The following is a 21,281-nucleotide window of genomic DNA, read 5'->3' as shown; positions in this document are numbered from 1 at the left end:
AAACTTTCACAGAAAACACAAAATATTCTTTAAAAAAAAAAAAAAAAGTTTCCAGGCTCCAGAATTCCCTGAGGTATATGTTAAAAATGAATCAGAATCTGAATCAGAACCTCTGGGTGCAGAACTGGGAAATAAGCTTATCTCAGCAGACCCCCAAGTAAAACTTAAGCATACTGATGTTTGAAAAACATTGTTTGCAGCAATTCTCTAAACGTAATTAATATCATTTGTAACAATTGAAAAAGTCAAATTTTCTTTTATTTATTAGTTTAACTTACATTAAATGCATCCTCACTTACGCAGCTTCCTAACTTCTGCACTACTACTACTCATCCCGACACAGTAGGAATCTATTTCATCCTTAATGAAAATCCAACAGAAAGATCTGATGGAGCCAAAGACTTTCATCAATTCAAGTAATTAATCCTGAAAACAAAGATTCATGCAAAAAGACATTTATCACATCTCTGCAGAAAAAATTTACAAATTTAAGATTTGAAATTAGTATGCCTATTTTCCTAAACATTTGGCTGTGTTTCACAGCCAAAATATAACTACTGATTAACACCCTTTAAGCTGTCTTTCCTTTTTTGAGGGGGGAAGGTTTTATTGTAGCTTAAATCAAACTCTGCCAAGTTCTGCGATAAAGGAAAACAAGCATCCTCAAGATCTGGGACCCACAGGTAGTGTGACCATGAAACATAACATATCAAGTTGGTCCATTATAGGATTGGTATGCAAGAGAAAAATAAAATCAAGGTAACAGCTCACATTCTCTAGTGTGCTGAAGATATAAGGTAAAAAAATCCAATTACAATCAGCGGAAACTCTTCATTTTCCAAAGGCATATTACTGGCATTGTTGGTGTCCTCAGAAAACCTACTGTCAATCTTCAATTAACCCAATCCTGTCCTATAATCACGATTAAAAAAAAAAAAACAAACCCGTTGCCACTGAGTTGATTCCAACTCACAGTGACCCTACAGGACAGCGTAGAACTGACCCATAGGGTTTCCAAGGAGCAGCTGATGCGACTTGCACTGATGACCTTTTGGTTAGCAGCTGAGCTGTTAACCACCGTGACACCAGGGCTCAAATCACAGTATTACTTATATATTACCCTCTTTGTTATTATCATGACAAAAGGCATGAATGAAAATAAAATGTCTTTTAAATATTATACTAAACGACTGTGTTCTCCAGAAATGAAAAAAGAAAAGCAAGCCAGGTTCAGAGGGAAAAGGGGGAAAGAGGGAAGGGGACAGACCGGTTGCTCTGCTTCAACAGATCAATTGCTGTCTGAGGCAGCGGTGACAACAGCTAGCGTGGACTAAGGTGGCCAGGGAACTGGACCAGAGGAAGAATACTATAAACAACACCAACAGCCTACGGGCGCTTGGTTCTCTAGATCGCCCAAAAGCTATCCAGGAATTCCAATCTCTAGAAAACTCACTCTGTGATGTGCCTCTTCCTCTCCCCCCTCAACATTTTTACTTAGATTAAGACAACATGAAAGTCAGGCTTGAAAAAGAACACAGGTTACAGAAGGCAGTGTGGGTGGGAGGGTGAGGAGGGGGGCCAAATGGAGGAGCCACTCTGCCCCTTTGCCTGGGTAAGGAAAAGTGCTGTGGTGTTTAAGTGGATACTATAAACAGAGCATACAGTAATAGGGCTTAAAGGACTATTAGAAGTCTGCCCAGTCCCCCAAGCAAAGCATCCTCTCCAGCCTTAACAGGTAGTCATCTACCCTTGGCTTGAAAATACATAAATTAAGAGGGTGTACTATATCTGTACAGTTGCCGTGGAGTCAATTTTAACTCATGGCGACCCCAAGTGTGTCAGAGTTGAACTGTGTTCCACAGGGTTTTCAATGGCTGGTTTTTCAAAAGGAGATAGCCAGGCCTTTCTTCTGAGGTGCCTCTAAGCAGACTTGAGCCTTCAACCTTCCAGTTAGCAGTCTAGCATGTTAACTGCTTAAACTTCCCAGGGACTCCACTGTATTCATGATGCCATTTATTTCATTTTTCACAGTTCAGCTAGAATTCGCAGTTTTTTTCCTTACAAAACTGGTTCTACTAGCAGTGGGGTTGGGGTGTGGCAGTTAAGATTCTGTAGAGCTCCAGTAGCGGGCTATGCAGTGGACTACGCAGTGCGCTACATTTGGAGTTTTGTATCTGGGGGCTCTCTGCATACAGCTCTGTCTCCAGATATGCCAAGGCCTCTGTGTTCAAGGTTCCCAGGGCCCTGGTCCCTTGAAGGAAGGAGCAAAGGCAGGGGCTCTGGTGAGGAGAAAGCCACAACTGTGACCCCTAGAGCCTAAGGCCTAGAAGCACATGTGCCACGAGAAGCCTTATAATACACCCTGCCCTAAATGATTTTTCACTGGATGGGTAAGGAAATGAATCACCATACATAGCATTGCTTTGGAAGCATTGGTGGTTCAGCAGTAGAATTTTCACCTTCCATGCAGGAGACAGGGATTCAATTCTTGGCCAACGTACCTCAACGCACAGCCACCACTTGTCTATCAGTGGAAGCTTGCATGTTGCTATGATGCTGAACAAGTTTCAGCTGAGCTTCCAGACTAAGAAAGACAAGGAAGAAAGGCCCAGCAATTTACTTCCAAAAATTAGACAACGAAAACCCTACGAATCACAATGGTCTGATCTACAATCGATCATGGAGTGGCACGGGACCAGGCAGTGCTTTGTTTCATTGTGCATGAGGTCGCCATGAGTCAGGGGCTGACTCAATGACAGCTAACACCAATAACATGGCACTGGTTAAAAAGGAAAATGCTTTCAGTTCCCAACCAAATTTGAAACAGTTTGGAATATCGACCATACATACGGATCCCCGGAGGCGCAGTGGTTAAGAGCTCGGCTGCTAACCAAAAGGCCAGCAGTTCGAATTCACCAGCTGCTCCTTGGAAACCCTAGCGGGCAGTTCTACTCTATCCTAAAAAGTCACTATGAGTTGGAATCGACTCGATGGCAATGGGGTACTTGGAGTACCATATATACAAACCCAGATTAGGTGTTTCCCTGTTAAAATTATCCACAGGTATTGCTGGTTTTTGTCTAACGAACATTAAAAGGCGGTAATGATAAGCCATGCTGCAGAATTAATACACCACTACCTGACTTTGCCATGCTGTTCAATAAACCTCAAATTTATTCATAAAAGAATAACACAGAAAAGGACAAACTAGCATTGCTAGATTTCAATGAATCAATTTTCCCTTCAAAATTACCTCATCTCCCACAAGGCCACAGGATTTAGGTTAATATGCATTGGAACTACACATCTGAGTTACATATGCTACCCAAGAATGACAATCTGACTGTGAAAGGCAGTCTCTAGAATGTCCTATCCATCCCACTGAGTATGGACTGGATGTAGAGATTCATTTCTAACAAAGAGAATATGGCAAAAGTGATGGAAGTCTCGCGGGCATGCTGTCTCTGTCTCCAAGGGAAGCCAGCTGCCATGTTGTAAGGTGCCCTATGGAGAGACCCATGTAGCAAGGAACTGAGGGAAGTGTCCAGCCAACCACCCACATGGAACTGAGGCTGGCAGTCCAACAACCCTGAAGAAACTGGATCCTGCCAAAAAAAAACACATGGTTGAACTTTGAAGTGGATCATTCCCCAGTGGGCCTTCAACCACAGCCCTGACAACATCTTAACCAACACAGTCCTGACAACATCTTAACTGCAGCTTAGTGAGAGATCTTGGGCTAGGGGCACCCAGCTATATTGTGTCCAGACTCCTGGCCCACAGAAACTATGAGATAATTGTTTGCTGTTTTAAGAGCTTAAATTTTGAGGTAATTTGTTACAAAATAATAGATTGACTAATACACTGACCAAATCCTGGCATTTTCTCCTGTTTCTAACCCCTTACCCATTCCTCCATATTTTCTCAAGGTGCCTAACACCAGAATGACACTGTTGAGTCAGCCAGTGAGAGAACAAACTGGAGTTTCTATACCAAGAGAAGTGATTTAATCAGGAACATCAATCATTCCAACTATTAAGTCTCTAGGACATGCCATGACAGAAACCAAACGTCTTAATCTAGTCTAGATAGCGTTTATACTAAGCCAACTATTAACATAAACTGGGCACCTCACTCTCAATAGGTAATTTAATCTCCTTCTTCACAGAAACATGTATCATCATATACGAACTCTCTCAACTAGTCTTCTCAACTAGGCACCTAATTTTTGTTATCACAAATATTTTTATCTTCTTCTCTCCCATCTCCAAAATTAATCAACCTATACACTTGACACCATTCATCTGTCAGTTTGTCATACTGCAGTGGCTTGCGTGTTGCTGTGATGCTGGAAACTATGACACCGCTATTTCAAATACCAGAAAGGCCATCCATGGTGGTCAGGTTTCAGCAGAGCTTCTTGAATAAGACAGTCTAGGAAGAAGGACCTGTCTTCTTCTAAAAAAATTAGCCAGTGAAAATTTTACGAATAGCTACAGAGCACTGTCTGATACAGTGCGGGAAGATAAGCCCCTCAGGTCCAAAGGCACTCAAAATACGATTGGGGAAGAGCTGCCTCCTCAAAGTAGAGTCAATCTTAAGGACATGGATGGAGATAAGCTTTCAGGACCATCACGTGCTGATGTGGCACAACTCGAAATGAGAAGAAACAGCTGCAAACATCCATTAATAATCAGAGCATGGAATGTACAATGAATGTAGGAAAATTAAACAGTAACTATATACTTGGACCTCACTGGATGGAAAACACAGGAACCATATCGAACTACATCTAGAGAAAGACAATGGAAAAGCTTATCATTATCGGTCAGAACAAGGCCAGGGCCAACTGTAGAACAGACCACTGATTGCTTATATGCAAGTTCAAGTTGAAGCTGAAGAAAATTAAACAAATACATGAAAGTATATCCCACCTGAATTTGAAGACCATCTTAAAAACAGATTTGATGCACTGGACACTAATGACTGAAGACCAGACAAGTTGTGAGACGATATCTAGGACATCACACAGGAAGAAAGCAAGAGGTCACTGAAAAGACAGGAAAGAAAGAAAAGACCAAAATGGATGTCAGAAGAGGCTCTGAAACTTGCTCTTGAACATGGTGTAACAGAAGAAATGATGAAGTAAAAGAGCTGAACAGAAGATTTCAAAGGGCAGTTTGAAAAGACAAAGGAAAGTATTATAATGAAACGTACAAAGATCTAGAGTTAGGAAACCAAAAGGGAAGACCACATTTGGCATTTCTCAAGCTGAAAACCTAAAGAAATTCAAGCCTCAAGTTGCAATACTGAAGGATTCTATGGGCAAAAAAATTGAATGATGCAAGAAGCATCAAAAGAAGACGTAAGTACAGAGTCACTGTACCAAAAGTAATTGGTCAATGTTCAACCATTTCAGGAGGTACCATGATTCAGAACCAATAGTATAGAAAGAAGAAGTCCAAGCTTCGCTGAAGATATTGGCAAAAAACAAGGCTCCAGGAATTGACGAAATACCAACTGAGACATCTCAACTAACGGATGCACCACTGGAGGTGCTCACTCCCAAGAAACTTGGAAGACAGCTACCTGGCCAACTGACTGGAAGAGAGCCATATCTGTGTCCATTCCAAAGAAAGCTGATCCAACAGAATGTGGAAATTATCAAACAATATCATTAATATCACATGCAAGTAAAATTTTTCTGAAGATCATTCAAAAATAGTTGCAGCACTGCACTGACAGGAAACTGCCAGAAATTCAAGCCAGATTCTGAACAGGACATGGAACAAAGGATACCACTGCTGGTGTTAGCTGGATCCTGGCTGAAAGCAGAGAATACCAGAAAGATGTTTACCTGTGTTTTATTGACTACACAAAAACATTTGACTGTGTGGATTACAACAAATTATGGATAACATTGCAAAGAATGGGAATTCCAGAACATTTAATTGTGCTCATGAGGAACCTGTACGTTAAGATCAAGAGGCAGTCATGTGAACAGAACAAGGGCATACTGCATGACTTAAAGTTAGGAAAGGTGTGTGTCAGGTGTTGTATCCTTTCACCGTACTTATTCAATCTATATTCGGAGTGAATAGTCTGAGAAGCTGGACTATATGTGGAAGAACTCAACATCAGGATTGGAGGAAGACTAACAACCTGTGATATGCAGATGACACAACCCTGCTTGCTGAAAGTGAAGAGAACATGAAGCACTTACTGATGATGATCAAAGACTACTTATGGGTTACCTAAACTTAAAATTAAAATCCTCATAACTGGACAAATAACCAACGTCATGAATAACGGAGAAAATCCTAAAGTTGTCAAAGATTTCATTTTACTCAGCTCCACAATCAACGCCCAGGGAAGCAGTCAAGAAATCAAACTACATATAGTATTGAGCAAGTCTGCTGCAACAAACCTCTTTAAAGTGTTGAAAAGCAATGATGTCATTTTGAGGGCTAAGGTGCACCTGATCCAAATCATGATATTTTCAATCACCTCATAAGCATGCAAAAGCTGGACAACAAATAAGAAAGACTGAAGTAGAATTGATGACTCTGAATTATGGTGTTTATCAAAGAATACTGAATATAACAAGGACCGTCACAAGAATGAACAAGCCTGTCTTGGAAGAAGTACAGTCAGAATGCTGCTCCTTGGAAGCAAGAATGGCGAGACTTCGTCTCACGTACTTTGGACATGTTACCAGGAGGGACCAGCCACTGAGAAGGACATCATGCTTGGTAAAGTAGAGGGTCAGTGAAAAATAAGAAGATCCTTGACAAGATGGAGTGACAACGTTGCTGCAACAATTGGCTCGACCATAACAAGGACTGTGAGGATGGCACAGGACCAGGCAGTGTTTCGTTCTGTTGCACATAGGGTCACTATGAGTTGGAATTGACTGAACAGCACCTAACAACAATAACAATACACTTGATCTCTCTGATTCTGATCTTGCTCCCTTTAATTCATCCACACTAGTGCAGCCTAAATGATATTTCTAAAATAAAAATCTGATCATGTCATTCTCCTATCTAAAATGTTTAAATAGGTTGACATTTCCTCAGGCTAAAGTTCAAATTCTTGAACCCAGATTACAAAGATCACTCTGAATAGACCTTTATCTCTGGCTTCAACTCACACTGCTCTCTGCACTCCATGCTTTAGCCTATAAAAACCAGTTGCCATTGAGTCAATTCCAACTCATGGTGACCCCATGTGCGTCACAGTAGGACTATGCTCCAAAGGGTTTTCAACAGCTGATTTTTCAGAAGCAGACTGCCAAGCCTTTCTTCTGAAGTGCCTCTTAGTGGACTTAAACCTTCTGCCTTTTTGTTAGCAGTCAAGCTCATTAACTGTTTGTACCACCCAGGGACTCTGCTGTAACCCACAAGATGTTTTTTGTTTGTTTGTTTTACTTTCTGTTCCTCTCTCATCTCTTAGCCTTCAACTATTCTATCCCTGCCTGAAGCAGCCTTTCCCCAAATTGACCCTTTAATTACCTGACTAAAGCTTCTGGTCTCAGCTTAATCTTCATTTGCTAAGATAGTCTTCTCTTAAAGACTAAAAACTTGTGATGTCATAGCAACCTATATTTCATGCTCTATTTTAGTTAGGTCTTTGTCAGAACTTCTCACTAATTATATGATATATGGAGCCCTGGTGGTACAGCGGTTAAGAACTCGCTGCTAACAAAAAGGCTGGCAGTTCCAATCTGCTAGTTGTTCCTTGGAAACCTGGTGGGGCAGTTCTATCCAGTCCTATAGGGTCGCTATGAGTCAGAATTGACTTGACAGCAACAGGTTTGGTTTATAAGCTCTATAAGGAGCCCTGGTAGTACAGTGGTTAAGCACTCAGCTGTTAATCAAAGGGTCAGTGGTTCAAGCCCACCAGCTACTTCCCAGGAGAAAGATGTGGCAATCTGCTCCTATAAAGTTACAGCCTTGGAAACCCTACACGTCAGTTCTACTCTATCCCATAGGGTCACCAGTAGTCAGAATTGACTCAACGGCAGTGGGTTTGGTTTTGGTTTTACATGTTCTGTGAAGACAAGGGCCATGCTGATTCTATTCAATGCTGAACCACAACGCCTTGTACAGACAGACACTCAAACATTTGCTGTGTGGATAAGAAAGAGGATGAATGGAGGCTTCCTAGATCACATGCGATAATGTGTTCCCTTTCTCAAATCTTCAAATCCCGTCCTTACTCCTTAAGCCTCCACGTAAGTCTGTCTTCTGATCTTGTAAGGTTCTCTCTTTGATCCTAATTCCCCCTTTCACTACATTCCTACTTTCCACCAAATGAGCCACTTTCAGCTGACTGCTCCATTTACTACCCAACTCAATACGGTCGAGGCTGGGACCCCATGACACTACAAAAACTACTCTTGTATTGGCTACTATAAAACCAAACCAAACCTGTTGCTATCAAGTTGATTCTGACTCACAGCAACCCTACAGAACAGAGTAGAACTGCCCCAGAGTTTCCAAGGAGTGGCTGGTGGATTGGAACTGCCAAGCTTTTGGTTAGCTGCCGAACTCTTAACCACTACACCACCAGGGCTCCACTGGCTACTACAGATTTCCTAACTACCAAATCAGTAATTCTCTTTTGGAAATCCCACACCAAACCTTACCTCCACTGCAAGATGCATCTTATTGATCACCATCTTTGTAATTCTTTTTTTTTTTTTGTTAAGGCCTCTCTTTACTTTCATCATCTCTCTCTCCCTTCATTTTCCTGCTGCTCTTCTCAATTGCCTCATCCTTGGTTATCTTCTGTTCAGCCTCTATGAACTCTCCTCAGTCAGCCACCTCAAATCTTCCATGGTGTCAACCACAACGACCCCCACTTAGAGCAAGTGAGAGAAAAGGGTAGTAGAGCCTCATAGGAAACTTTCCAAACTACACTTGGGCCTCCTCCCTAGTCCATGTTTAAGAATAACTCGGTGATCCACTTCTGCTAGCTGGAGTGAGATTTACCACTCAGGTATATTGGGGAAGAAAAAGATAAGTACCAGTCACCTACTTGTACCCTGAAGACATCCAAATCTCTCCTACTGGGCTCCAAGCCCTTATTTCCTCCTACTTACTGACAAGTTCTTCCTGGATATACCACAAGCATCCCAACTCTCTCTCTAAAACCAAAACATCCTCCTCAACACATGGGCTCTTCTGTAGTCCCTATTATTAGCCATCTGGTTGACTAACCTAGATTATGAGCATCATCTTAACGCCTCTCCATTTCTTTCAATACGATTATTCACATCCTCTCAACTCTGCCCTGATCCAACGACCAGCCAGATCAGTTCTAATCTCCCCTAGCCTGAGCCACTGCAGCTTCCCACCTGGTCTCCCTGCTGCTGGTACTGCCCTCTCTAGCTCACATGCTAGAAGGATCACTCTAAAACAAAGGACTGCATCATTCCCCATTTCAAAACTTGTGATGTTTCCTGCTGTTCACAGGACAAAAATTTTAACATGGGACGTATAGCCAGTGAGGAAGACTCAAAGGAAAGAGATGTCCAACACCACAGCTCAATCAGAACAACCCCTGAAAGGAGCCACGTAGATTACAGCACTTGGTGAGGGGAAAAAAAAAATGATCTTTGAAAACAAAGCAGAGCAGAGTAGCTCATAAAGAATACAACCAGGCTCCTCAGCTAAAAGTCTGTGACAGGAAATCTTCTGAGCTAGCCCAAAGAGAAACCCAGTCAAAGTGTCAGGGGGCCCGAGCAAGGACCTAACTAGCCTACTCCCTCACACAGCACATATGTGTATGCATACTCCAGCACACCTTGACTACCCATCACCACCATCTCCACCATTCCCAGCCAGGCACAAACCCCCAGGAGACCCAAATAACAAAGCTTTTTGCCAGGTCATTTCCCCAAAGACCCGTAAGAATCTATACCAGAGCGGCCTGACCAGATTCCACCTCCACCCAAAGAACAAAACAGCCTGTCAGTATCTAGGAAACGTCAGGACCTGTGTGGTGAGTGAAACCCGTTGCTGTGTAGTCAGTTCTTCCTCATAGTACCTCTATAGGACACAGCAGAACTGCTGATTACACCCTTGAAAATACTATGGGGCAGTTCTGCCGATTACACCCTTGGAAATACTATGGGGCAGTTCTGCCGATTACACCCTTGGAAATACTATGGGGCAGTTCTGCCGATTACACCCTTGGAAATACTATGGGGCAGTTCTGCCGATTACACCCTTGGAAATACTATGGGGCAGTTCTGCTGGTTACACCCTTGGAAATACTATGGGGCAGTTCTGCTGTGTCCTATAGCGGTGCTATGAGGAAGAACTGACTACACAGCAAAGGGTTTCACTCACCACACAGGTCCTGACGTTTCCTAGATACTGACAGGCTGTTTTGTTCTTTGGGTGGAGGTGGAATCTGGTCAGGCCGCTCTGGTATAGATTCTTATGGGTCCTTTGGGGAAATGACCTGGCAAAAAGCTTTGTTATTTGGGTCTCCTGGGGGTTTGTGCCTGGCTGGGAATGGTGGAGATGGTGGTGATGGGTAGTCAAGGTGTGCTGGAGTATGCATACACATATGTGCTGTGTGAGGGAGTAGGCTAGTTAGGTCCTTGCTCTGGCCCCCTGACACTTTGACTGGGTTTCTCTCTGGGAAACCCTGGTGGTGTAGTGGTTAAGTGCTATGGCTGCTAGCCAAAGGGTCGGCAGTTCAAATCTACCAGGTGCTCCCTGGAAACTCTACAGGGCAGTTCTACTCTGTCCTATAGGGTCGCTATGAGTCGGAATCGACTCAACGGCACTGGGTTTGGTTTGGTTTGAATCTTTAAAGAAACAGACTGCCGCATTTTTCTCCCACGGAGCTGCTGGTGGGTTCAAACCTCTGGTCAGCAGCCGAGTCCTTAGCCACTGCACCACTAGGATGGTGAGTCAAAAGGAGTAAAATCCTGACCCCTGACAAAATTATGCAATCTTCCCCACTACACTGCTGTACTGATTACACCACATTTATTTTCTGTCTCAATCACTGACAGCTAGTTATGTTAGCGCACAGCTTGCCTAAGTCAAGACCAGTTTCTTTCTCCTGGGAATTTTGGGGACCTCACTGAGGGAACACTAGCTGGGCACTAGAGCCCCAGAGACCTCTCCTAATTTGGTCCATGGGCCACCCCACCCACGCACTAAGTGATAGCCAGATGGAACTACTCTCATTTTCAGGAACCTACTTTTGCTCATGCTGTCCCCTCTGACTAGACTCCCTCTCACTCCCCCTGCTCAAAGCCAACAAATCCTACACTTCTTCCCTGGCCCAATCCAGCTATCATCTCCTCCCAAAATCCTTAACCAGGCCTCATTCCCACTGCATGCTTCCCAAGGACTTGTTACAGCTCTTTTTCGGTACTTTTTCCATTCCCTGTCTTAATTCTAAATCTTAATGTGCCTCAAACAAGGTCTAGCCTGTATCAGGTGCTCCATTCCTGTTCATTGAATGAGTTTATGAGTCTGTTCATCCAACTCCTTTGATACAGGGAAATGACAATTATTCAGGCAGTAGTTTCTAGTAAAATATGTTGTGGTGGAAATCGTATTGGAAACGGTTTCAAACTAAATGTAATTCTACTCTCAATCCAGGCAAGTCAAAACCCTGAAAGGGCACTACACTCATCTTTTTGCAGTCATGCACAAAGGTAGCCACAGAGTGAGAAACAATTCATGGCTCCTGCCTCTACTGGACGGAGCTAGGGAAATTTGTCCATGGACTTCCTGTGATGGTAGTGGGAGTGTCTACAGACTAGTTTCCCTCAGTACTAAGGTTCATAATATTAAAGGTTATCCCTGTTTTCCTGCATGAATCAGAAATTTCAAGGAAAATGTTTAAATTATTCTTAAAACCACGAACTTTGAGTTCTACGGAATCCATTACAGATTAAGACCCATATCGCCAAGAAAATGCTGAGCGACATCAGAAACTAAGCAGATAGTACTATCTACAACTGTGTGGTGCATCTGCTCAGGAGAGAAGGAGGGAAGGATGGAGGGACAGACACAGGTGAAGAAGTCGGTTATGGACTAAACTGTGTCCCCCGGAAATACATGTTATAATTCCTAACCTCTATGCCTGTGGTTATAATCCCACATGGGTACAGGCTGTCTCTGTTATGCTAATGAAGCAGGATTAGTACAGGATGTATCTTGAATCAGTCTCTTCTGAGATATAAAAGAGATTAAACAAGCAAGCTAAGAAGCAGAAGACAGGGAAGAGACATGCCAAGCCACATGAAGATCGCGCAGAAGCAGACGCTCAGAAGAGACAAGGACCTTCCTCTAGAGCCAACAGAAAGCCTTCCCCTAGAGCCGGCACCCTGAATTCGGACTTCCAGCCTCCTAAACTGTGAGAAAATAAATTTCTGTTTGTTAAAGCCACCCGCTTGTGGTATTTCTGTTACAGCAGCACCAGATAACTAAGATGGACACTAATGAGTAACTAATGATAGAAGGGCTGCCTGAGAAGGGCTGCCTGGGAAGGCACATGACAAAAATAAGTCTCTGAACCAAAATGGTAGGAAGATATAATTGAAGTCTACCAAACAGGTTGGTAGATTAATAAGGACTTTTTTTTTTAAGAAGAGATCTGAAACATTTATTTCGGACGGAAAAAAAAGTACTTTCATACAAAAGGTATTTTAACCATAAGAAAATGTTACCCCAAGATTTAATCAGGCAAAAATATTAATCATTTCAAGAAGAATCTATATGTAAGGAAAACTAGGAAGCTAATTAGTGTTTTCTGTATCTTCTTATCAATAAGAACCGAGTGGTGAAATGGGAAGTAGGCCTTTTCTCTGCATGCCAAAGCACTGTGGTTGTCTGGACGACAGGCACTTGTGCAATGGTTGCTGCACTGCGAGCTGAACTAGTTACATTTTTCATGAAACACCAGGGAAAAAACTGACAAACTATGTTTAGACTCATGTATTTGATGGTCACTTTCTCAAAAACCAACGAAACAAGCCTGGCACTTCGAGAAAAAACAACAGCACTCGTTTTCAAATACAAAATTTAAACTTCCAGGTAAAGTTTCGAATTTTGAACAAAGCTTCCCAATACTTAAAGATACAAAAGATAAATAAGGATTCTTTGTTATTGTTTGTTTTCTTTTTTTGCTAAATTGTACTGGGTTTTCAAAGTAGATTCAGCTTAACCAGTTGGTAATGTAAGTTTTGGTTTTCACTTTTCTTAATAGCTTTCATGAATTTTTTCAAGTTATAACTTATAAAACCCACAAGAACAGAGTAATCTAAACCAGTTCAACCAAACTGCCTATAAAATAATTGCCAAATCTTTCATGGCATCAAGACATAGCAGTGATTATTCTATGGAAAACGATAAGTATTCAAACAAAAAATGTATTCGCATTTCACATGAATTGAATTTTAAGAATCTATAGATAATATCTTAATGCACTAATGACAACAACAAAAAGATAGCTATCAAGTAAAAGCTGGAATTCTGGTTTCCTTTGATTATCTTTTTGAGTAACATACCTTTGAAACCTTTCTCAAAATTTCAAGGAAGAAAGAAACTTGCTTTTTAAGTGGGAAGAAATTTTTTCTCCAAAGTCTCTCAAAATTAAAGGCCTGGAAAAAAAAAAATCCCTGAAAAGATGCCCAATCTTTAAAGAACTACCTGAGAAGTAGAAACTGGTTTATAAGTTTATAAGACTTCCAAAATGGTGAGGATTTTAAGAAAGCCTTTGTTGAATATCCTGGCTGACTATCCTAAATACCACAGAGCTATCACTGTCATTCCTACTATACGCTTCAAGGGTTATTAGCCTCAAGAAAACACTGCATTAACAAAAGATGATATGTTAAAATATTTATACTCCTTCCAACTTTAACCTCAAACTTCTATTTTGGGATACATCAAGGTTTCAACAATGCATGTCTTCTCAAGCATTATAACTGGGCTTATATATTCTTTAAAAAATAAATAAATAAAACCAAACCCGTTGCAGTCAAGTCAATTCTGAGACCCTATTGCAACTCTACAGGACAGCGTAGAACTGCCCCACAGGGTTTCCAAGGCTTGGTACATTCTTACTTAGATCCAAAAGTTTAATAAAGAAAAAGTAGTAATTTTTTTAAAAGGAATAAAACAGTCTCTAAGTTTCCTTCTTTCTACCCCTCCACAATTCATTACAATAACCTATTATCATATAAGACAATGCCCTGATAATAATTCCATCTCAAAATTCTGCAGGTGCTTTCACTCTGTAGGAGCTCTTCTATTTCTAACTCAGGTGTGAAAGGGCACTGGCTCAAGAGTGTCTAAAAAAAATGAGAGGAGATCCTGATTGTTACTAAGTAATTTAACACTAAATAAACAATAACCAGAAAAAACTCGGCAAAGTTTTGGAAATAGAATGTATGTTAATACCCAGATGAAGTTCCTATTTTTCATTCGTTAGAATAATGCCTTATTGGTTCCTTCTGAATCAAACAGGGGACGGATTAGGATATTTAATAAAGAAACCAATTAAAACAGATTATACAAAAATCGTATCTTGCACCAAGGGCCAAAAAATTGTAAATGGGAGGTTACATTTTTCAACTGCAAATTCTTACATAATTGTTTTGTTACTTTATCTCCAAAGTCATCCTAACAAGTAGCAGAAGCAACATGCCCCTGAAAACCAGACCCAAACAGACTAACAGAGCTTTCTTTTTACAAGACAACCTATCCCCTAAAAACACTTCAAGTGCAGCACAAATGTTCACTGACCCCATTCTAAAAAAGTGACCTAGAACACATTCTTGAACTCAATCACACTCCCTGCTGATGATTTCTCCATCATATTTTTAAAACCAGTTATTACATGAGGGTGTTTTAAGAAAATGACGATGAAGCACTGACCCAAAGACTTGATATTAAATGGATCAAGTTGTCATGAATACATTAAAAGAATGGCCAGGGCACCCAGGGCAATCACACCTAATTTTGCTATGCCCATTTTTATTTATTTAATGCAGTCTTTATTTTAACGTGCATTATTAACAAAACTCACAAACCACAGCAATGCCCCAAAGCAGTTTGACATGTCTGAAATCACATTTCAAATAAAATGCTTTCTGAGGGCCCCTGTTAATACAGGTTTCAAATCCCAGAAGTAACATCCTGCGTTTCCTTCGGGGTGACCGTGGGAGGTGAGGGTGTGTCTCGGTGCTTACCGATGCCTGGAGCCACATAGATGAAGTAGAGACAAGACGAGGAGAGGGAGAAGAAGAAGATGAAGGCGAGGAGGGAGCGATTGGAGACCCGCATCATCCACCTGAGCACAGACATCTTCTTTTCCCTGCCAGCAGCTCAGGCTGCGTTCTCAGACCGGACTCGGGGGCACCGTCCAGGCCCTAAACTTCCATGAATGTGCTAGGCACCCCAAGACTGCGGCGGGGTCCGCACGGGGAGGCTCTGGGGGAGAGGACCCGAGCGGGAAGGAGAAAAGGGAAGGGAGCGGACGGAATGAATGGGAGGCTGCAGAGTCGGGGGAGGAGAGGCGGGAGAGGATGAAGGGGAAGGGATGGAGGAAGGAGAGGGCCCGCCGGCCGGGGGGGCCGGGGACGGAAGGAACTGAGGAGGCGGAGAAAGGGCGCAGACGCGCGTTCTATCGCCAGACAGCGGCGGGAGAAGGGGCTGCAGGTGGGGAGAGGCGCCGGCTGAGCGCCGCGGCGCCCCTGCGGAGAGGGGCCGCAAACTGCAGCACGCTGGGGATCCCCAGTGGCTCCTGCTGCCCGCGCCCCGCTGCGTCCAGCACGCGGAGACCCCGCGCTCAGTGTCGGGGCCGCCGGGGCTCCGCAGGCCTGCTCCACCTCCTCCTCCGGGTCGCGGCGTCTCGTGCCTGCGCGGGGCTAGCGTGGGCGCCCGGGCCGTAGCCGGCGCGCGCGATGCGCGGGGGCCCGCGGGGACCCTGGGGGCCGAGGAGCTGGGCGCTCGCGGGCACGCAGCCTCCTCCTCATGCCGCGCCAGGCCCCGACGCCCCGCGACAGCCGCGGGAGCCCAGCGCAGGTGAGGGCTGCGTCCCGGCGAGCGGCGAGCGCACTCTGGCTCCTGCCGCAGCCGCCAGCTGCCCGCCCGGCCGCAAGGGCGGCAACGGCAGCGGCATAACCGCCGTCAGCCCGGAGTGAGGCACCCCCGCCGGCGCCGCCCCCGCAGGCTCCCGGACACCAGGGGAAGAGCGGCCCGGCGACGCGCGTTGCAGGCAGAGACGAGGAGCCCACGCAGGAGGAGGCCGGGCGCCGTCTGGGCCGGAGAGGGGGGCGGGCCCAGAGGGAGGGGGAACCGCGGAGGAACTCCGGGCTGGCGGGAGCGCCCGGACCCCTGGCGACTCCGCGCGCTGGCTCGGAACTCGGCAGGCGGCGCTGCGCCGGGACTGGAGGAAATCTGAAGGCTCCGCGCACCCCCTCCGGTTTCTTCCCCCCCCGCCGCGAAACATCGCGCCTCCTGATTGGCCCGCGGCGAAATCAGCGAGCTACCGGTGCTGCCTCCCTCACCCCCCCGCGCTTGGACCTCCGCCCTGGATGGAGTCCGGCGTCACCGCCGCCCCTGCCCGCCTGGGGACTCCAGCGCTCCCTGTGCTGACTGGGTTTGGGAGACGAGTCTGAGCTTCCGATAACGTTCTGTCCTGGGGATTGATAATGAAGGCTGATGTACCTGGACGTGAAAGGGTATCGCGAGGAAAAGATTAATCTCCTGCCAAAATACACGCTTTGGGAACACAGTGTGTTTCCGTCCTGGATTAATTCAGCCTCCATCGCGTCTTTTCCATAGAGACATTACTGTCAGTGTGTGATATGAATACATGTCTGTTTATAATAGGACTTGCTTTCACAGCTGAAGGTGAGCACTGGGGTAGTCCTACTGTATAGTTTTATCTATTTTCCAGGCAGGGCTGAAAAGACTGGTGTGCAGCCAATAGGCCTTTGGGCGCTGCAGCCCCAACCACCTTCAATAGGCAGGCTGTCTAGAGTTTAATCCACCAACTAGGTCGTGGTCTACCCTTTGTTCAAAAGCTGCTTCTTCCTACTAGCTAAATTAGCCCGGTTCCTTAGCGATGCCACATTTTTCCAACGTGTGGGTGTGGGTGTTTCTCTTTCAACGCAGGAAGTAGCTGGATGCACTACTACTGCGTTAGTGCTGGGAATATTTGTATTTCAGATGCAGTGGTACTGAACCATCAACTGCAAGCAAACTTGGTATTATCTTACCAAGGTACTCATGCCTGAGATGGTCTCTAAGATACTGCTATGTAATGTGGAGCCTGAAACACCTACATTTGTAGTCCCACTAAGGCATTTTAGTAACTGTGAGACTCATACCTTATGTGGGCTTGTTTTTTCAGCCCTTAAACTGTGGATTCCATACCATTTTGGAAGGCTGTGAGATTCAATGGAATAACTGTAAAATGCTTAGAATGGTGCCTGGCACATAGAGGTTCCCTTACATCCCATTAAAATGGTTCACTGGATGGAATCACCAAGTTCATATTTGTTTTGTAATACTTTGCTTTTTGGAGTACTTATAAGCTAGCTATTGAACTTCTCTGGCTAATTTGATATTGAATGTACAAGGTAATGGTATAACTTTTTTTAGATGCTTAAGATAAACTTGAGAAGCCAGCACAACTTGTATAAGGCATGGTCATGGAAACTCCATAGACACATACAAACTACCTGAGGGATCGAATTGTTGTGCTGAGGGCTGTGGGGACCATGGTCTCGGGGAACATCTAGCTCAACTTGCATAACACAGTTTATAAAGAAACTGTTCTACATTTTACTTTGGAGAGTAGCCTGTAAGGGTCTTAAAAACCTATGAGTGGCCATATAAGATACTCCACTGATCTCACACCTTTGGGAGCAAGGAAGAATGAAGAAAATAAAGATACTAGGGAAAGATTAGTCCAAAGGACTAATGGATCACAACTGCCACAGGCTCCACCAGACAGTCTAGCACAATCAGATGGTGTCTGGCTACCACCAGTGACTGCTCTGACAGGGATCACAATAGAGGGTCCTGGACAGAGCTGGAGAAAAATATAGAACAAAATTCTAACTCACAAAAAAAAAAAAAAAAAAAACAAGAGTTACTGGCCTGACAGAGACTGGAGAAACCTATGAGTATGGCCTCGAGATTCCTTTTAGCTCAGTAATGAAGTCACTCCTGAGGTTCACTCTTCAGCCAGAGATGAGACAGGCGCATAAAACAATATGAGACTAAAGGGGCACACTAGTCTAGATGCAAGGACTAGAAGGCAGGAAGGGACAGGAAAGCTGATTAACAGGGAGCCCAAGGTTGAGAACGGAGAGTATTGAGGTGTTGTAGGGTTAACCAGTGTCACAAAACAATATGTGTACTGTTTAATGAGAACCTAGTTTGTTCTGTAAACCTTCATCTGAAGTACGATAAAAAAAAAAGCTTGAAATGCAAACTGGAGCAGCATATTAAATAAAAGATAAGACTCACTTGTTATTTAAAAAAAAAAAGAAAGAAAAGGTAGACATGTGCAAGCAAACAAAATCTCTGAATGCTCAGGAAGCAAAAATTGTGTTTTCTGTCTCAGACCTCACTAAGTTTTCATCTTTATTTGCAGCAATTCAGCTGGTTGTCTACAAAGCTGCCACCGCCATGCCACCAATCTACAGATAGCTCCATTTCTGTAATTTTGCTGACCTTGTTGTTGTTAGGTGCCATTGAGTCGGTTCCGACTCACAGTGACCCTATGGACAACAAAATGAAACACTGGCTTATTCTGCACCCGTTGATTCAAGCATAACAATGATTATGAAAATGATTGTTGTTGTTGCTGGCCTAGCAAGGGACAATTCTTCTCAGGCAATTTTTTTTTTTTAAGAAAACTAAAATTATAAAATTTAGAGAGGAGTAGTAACATCACAGAACTCAATGAATTAATCTTCTTTTAAGATAAACCCTGAAGTTTGTGTACAGATGAGCTTGGCTGGCATAAATTACTGGAAACCTACAATCACTGCTATCTCCCTTAATTTTAACCCTGCTTTTTCAGTGTATCATGTTCATCAAGATCACCACAGTATTTGTTAAAACTGGCTAGTTCTTCCCTGAAATAAAATAGGACTACTTCGTTTATCGTTCCAGAAAAGCAGCTCTAGCCCATGCGACGGTTAGCCCTGTTTCTTGTCAGCCTTTTAGAGAGGCAGCTGCAGCCTCTGAGGCCAGACAGCCTAGGGTTGAATCCTGGTCATTCTCTGATCAAAAAGGGTATTTAAGTCCTCTGTGACTCCATTTCCTTATAAGCAATAGATGATAATGGCACCTAATAGAACTGATTAAAGGAGTCCTGGTAGCACAATAGTTGATGCTAACCAAAAAGTTGGCAATTTGAAGCCACCCAGCAACTCTGAGAGAGAAAGACCTGGCAATCTGTTTCCATAAAGATTACAATTTAGAAAATCCTATGGGGGCAGTTCTACTCTGTCACATGGGGTCGCTATGAGTCAAAAGTCCACTCAATGGCACCTAACAACAAAGTTGTTGTGAGGATTAAATGAATTAATGCTTTGGAAAAAGTGCTTGGTACCTAGCAGGCACTATTTGAGCGTTTGTTAAATTTATTTTTTTAATTCCTCCTTTAGGTTACTCTTTGCCAACAGTACCAAGTGATTCTGGTTCCCATCTGTTGAAAAGCCAAATTTCCTGTCAGTCACCCCTAAGTCTCAGGGAGGCTGTGGGGTCCTAGTATATTTGCAAAGCCGAGAGAGATGAAATACTCAGAGCTCAAGAAACACTGAGTCTTTTCCTTTTCAAACCCGAGTTATCAACTGATATTTCCTCAGGAGCCAGGTAAGCCCCATAACAGAGAAGTACCCTTGCAGAAATCTAAGTTTAATTATATGATATGGAAAAGACATTGAACCTGTAATAGTAAGATACAGATTACAGTAGTAAGCCACAACTAAATTTCATTTAACTTCTTTGTTCTAAATTTGTTACTCCCAGGTATTCCTTTTATTGTTTTCTGTCTACCAGAGACTCCATGTATTTAAATATTTGAGTATCAAACTGAATAAATTAAGGCATAACTAATGCTTTTCTAATTGTATTAATCAGAAATATGTTACTGAGATTGCAACTGAAACAAGAAAGAAAATCTTGTTTAATGGGATGGATAGCATTTTACTTGCTCTGTGCTGTCTCATTGAGTGAGGACGAACAACATTAGGTATTTTGGATTTGTTTGTAACCTTGCCAAAATAAAAAGCAATATTTTTTTTCTGTTAATTAGGGGAAAAAAAAAAAAGGAATGAAAGAAAATAACTTATTGAATCTCTTTTTTATGGTTGCTAAGGGCTCAGACCTCCAAATTATAATCACAGATTCAATATAGTAATTTTATATATTAAATACAGTGTCTCTGCATCTGAGATTCAGCTAAAGAACATTGTTAGGTTGATGATTTATGCTTACTTCCTTTAGTTTGCCTAGATAATTGATATCGTGTATCTATATAATTGAAATGTAAGTTGTATAAAAGTCAGACGTTGGCATGATTCATATAATGATATATATATTCCAAAATATTGTTGTGGTAAAGAAACTTACCTTAAATACAGTCCATCTTCTCAGTGGTCTTCATTATAAGTATAGTCAGAGTTCTGCTGAGAAAAAAATTAGTCCCTGAAACTATTTAGGTTATATTAAAGAAATTTTAAAATAAATATATCTTACGTTAGAGAGCAAACATGGCCACTTTAAATCCAGATTTCCATAATCCTACATAGACGAAAAGGTCCCCGGGTGGTACCAAGAGTTTTTACTCGATTACTAAGCAGTTCAAACCCACCCAGCGGTGCCATGGAAGAAAGGCCTGGCAGTCTGTTTCCATAAAGATTGCAGCCAAGAAAACCCTGTGGGGCAGTTCTACTCTGCAACACATGGGGTCGCCGTGAGTCAGAATCAACGCTATAGCAACAGGTTTTATACATATGAAATAGTGCAGAATTTTAGGATAATACAGTATTATATTCAAAAATTTTAAAAGAAAACCACAGAAATGGTAGCAATTTCAGCAGTTGACCCAAATTTCATACTAATCTCAAAGGTCCTTGACTCTTTCATCTTAAACTCAAGATCATCCTTTTACATCATAAGAATGCCCTGTAGTTTTTTTAAGTGTTCAAACTACCTTCCTGTGGTTTTCAGAACATTCCTTTGAGGCAGTTATCGCAAGTATTATTATGCCGT

General features: G+C 42.9%; 1 protein-coding gene across 5 annotated transcripts in view; it reads right to left on the bottom strand.

The window, feature by feature from the left end:
- B4GALT6 (beta-1,4-galactosyltransferase 6) overlaps positions 1-21,281 on the bottom strand; it is a 347,211-nt gene that overhangs the window by 74,307 nt on the left and 251,623 nt on the right. The window contains exon 1 of one of the 5 annotated variants that reach the window (XM_064294626.1): positions 15,233-15,747. The exons of 1 other annotated variant lie outside the window; for it this stretch is intronic. In XM_064294626.1, coding sequence (XP_064150696.1) covers positions 15,233-15,347 — 115 coding nt within the window. In that variant the 5' untranslated portion in view covers positions 15,348-15,747. Of the gene's footprint in view, positions 1-278; positions 9,857-15,232; positions 15,748-21,281 lie in introns of those variants that run through there. 3 more of the 5 variants (XM_023543908.2, XM_003406340.4, XM_023543907.2) reach the window with 3 other exon arrangements.

This window comes from Loxodonta africana, chromosome 11, assembly GCF_030014295.1.
Source record: "Loxodonta africana isolate mLoxAfr1 chromosome 11, mLoxAfr1.hap2, whole genome shotgun sequence".
Taxonomy (NCBI): domain Eukaryota; kingdom Metazoa; phylum Chordata; class Mammalia; order Proboscidea; family Elephantidae; genus Loxodonta; species Loxodonta africana.
Note: the sequence above shows the minus strand (reverse complement) of the source record. Positions and strands in the feature narration are given on the sequence as shown.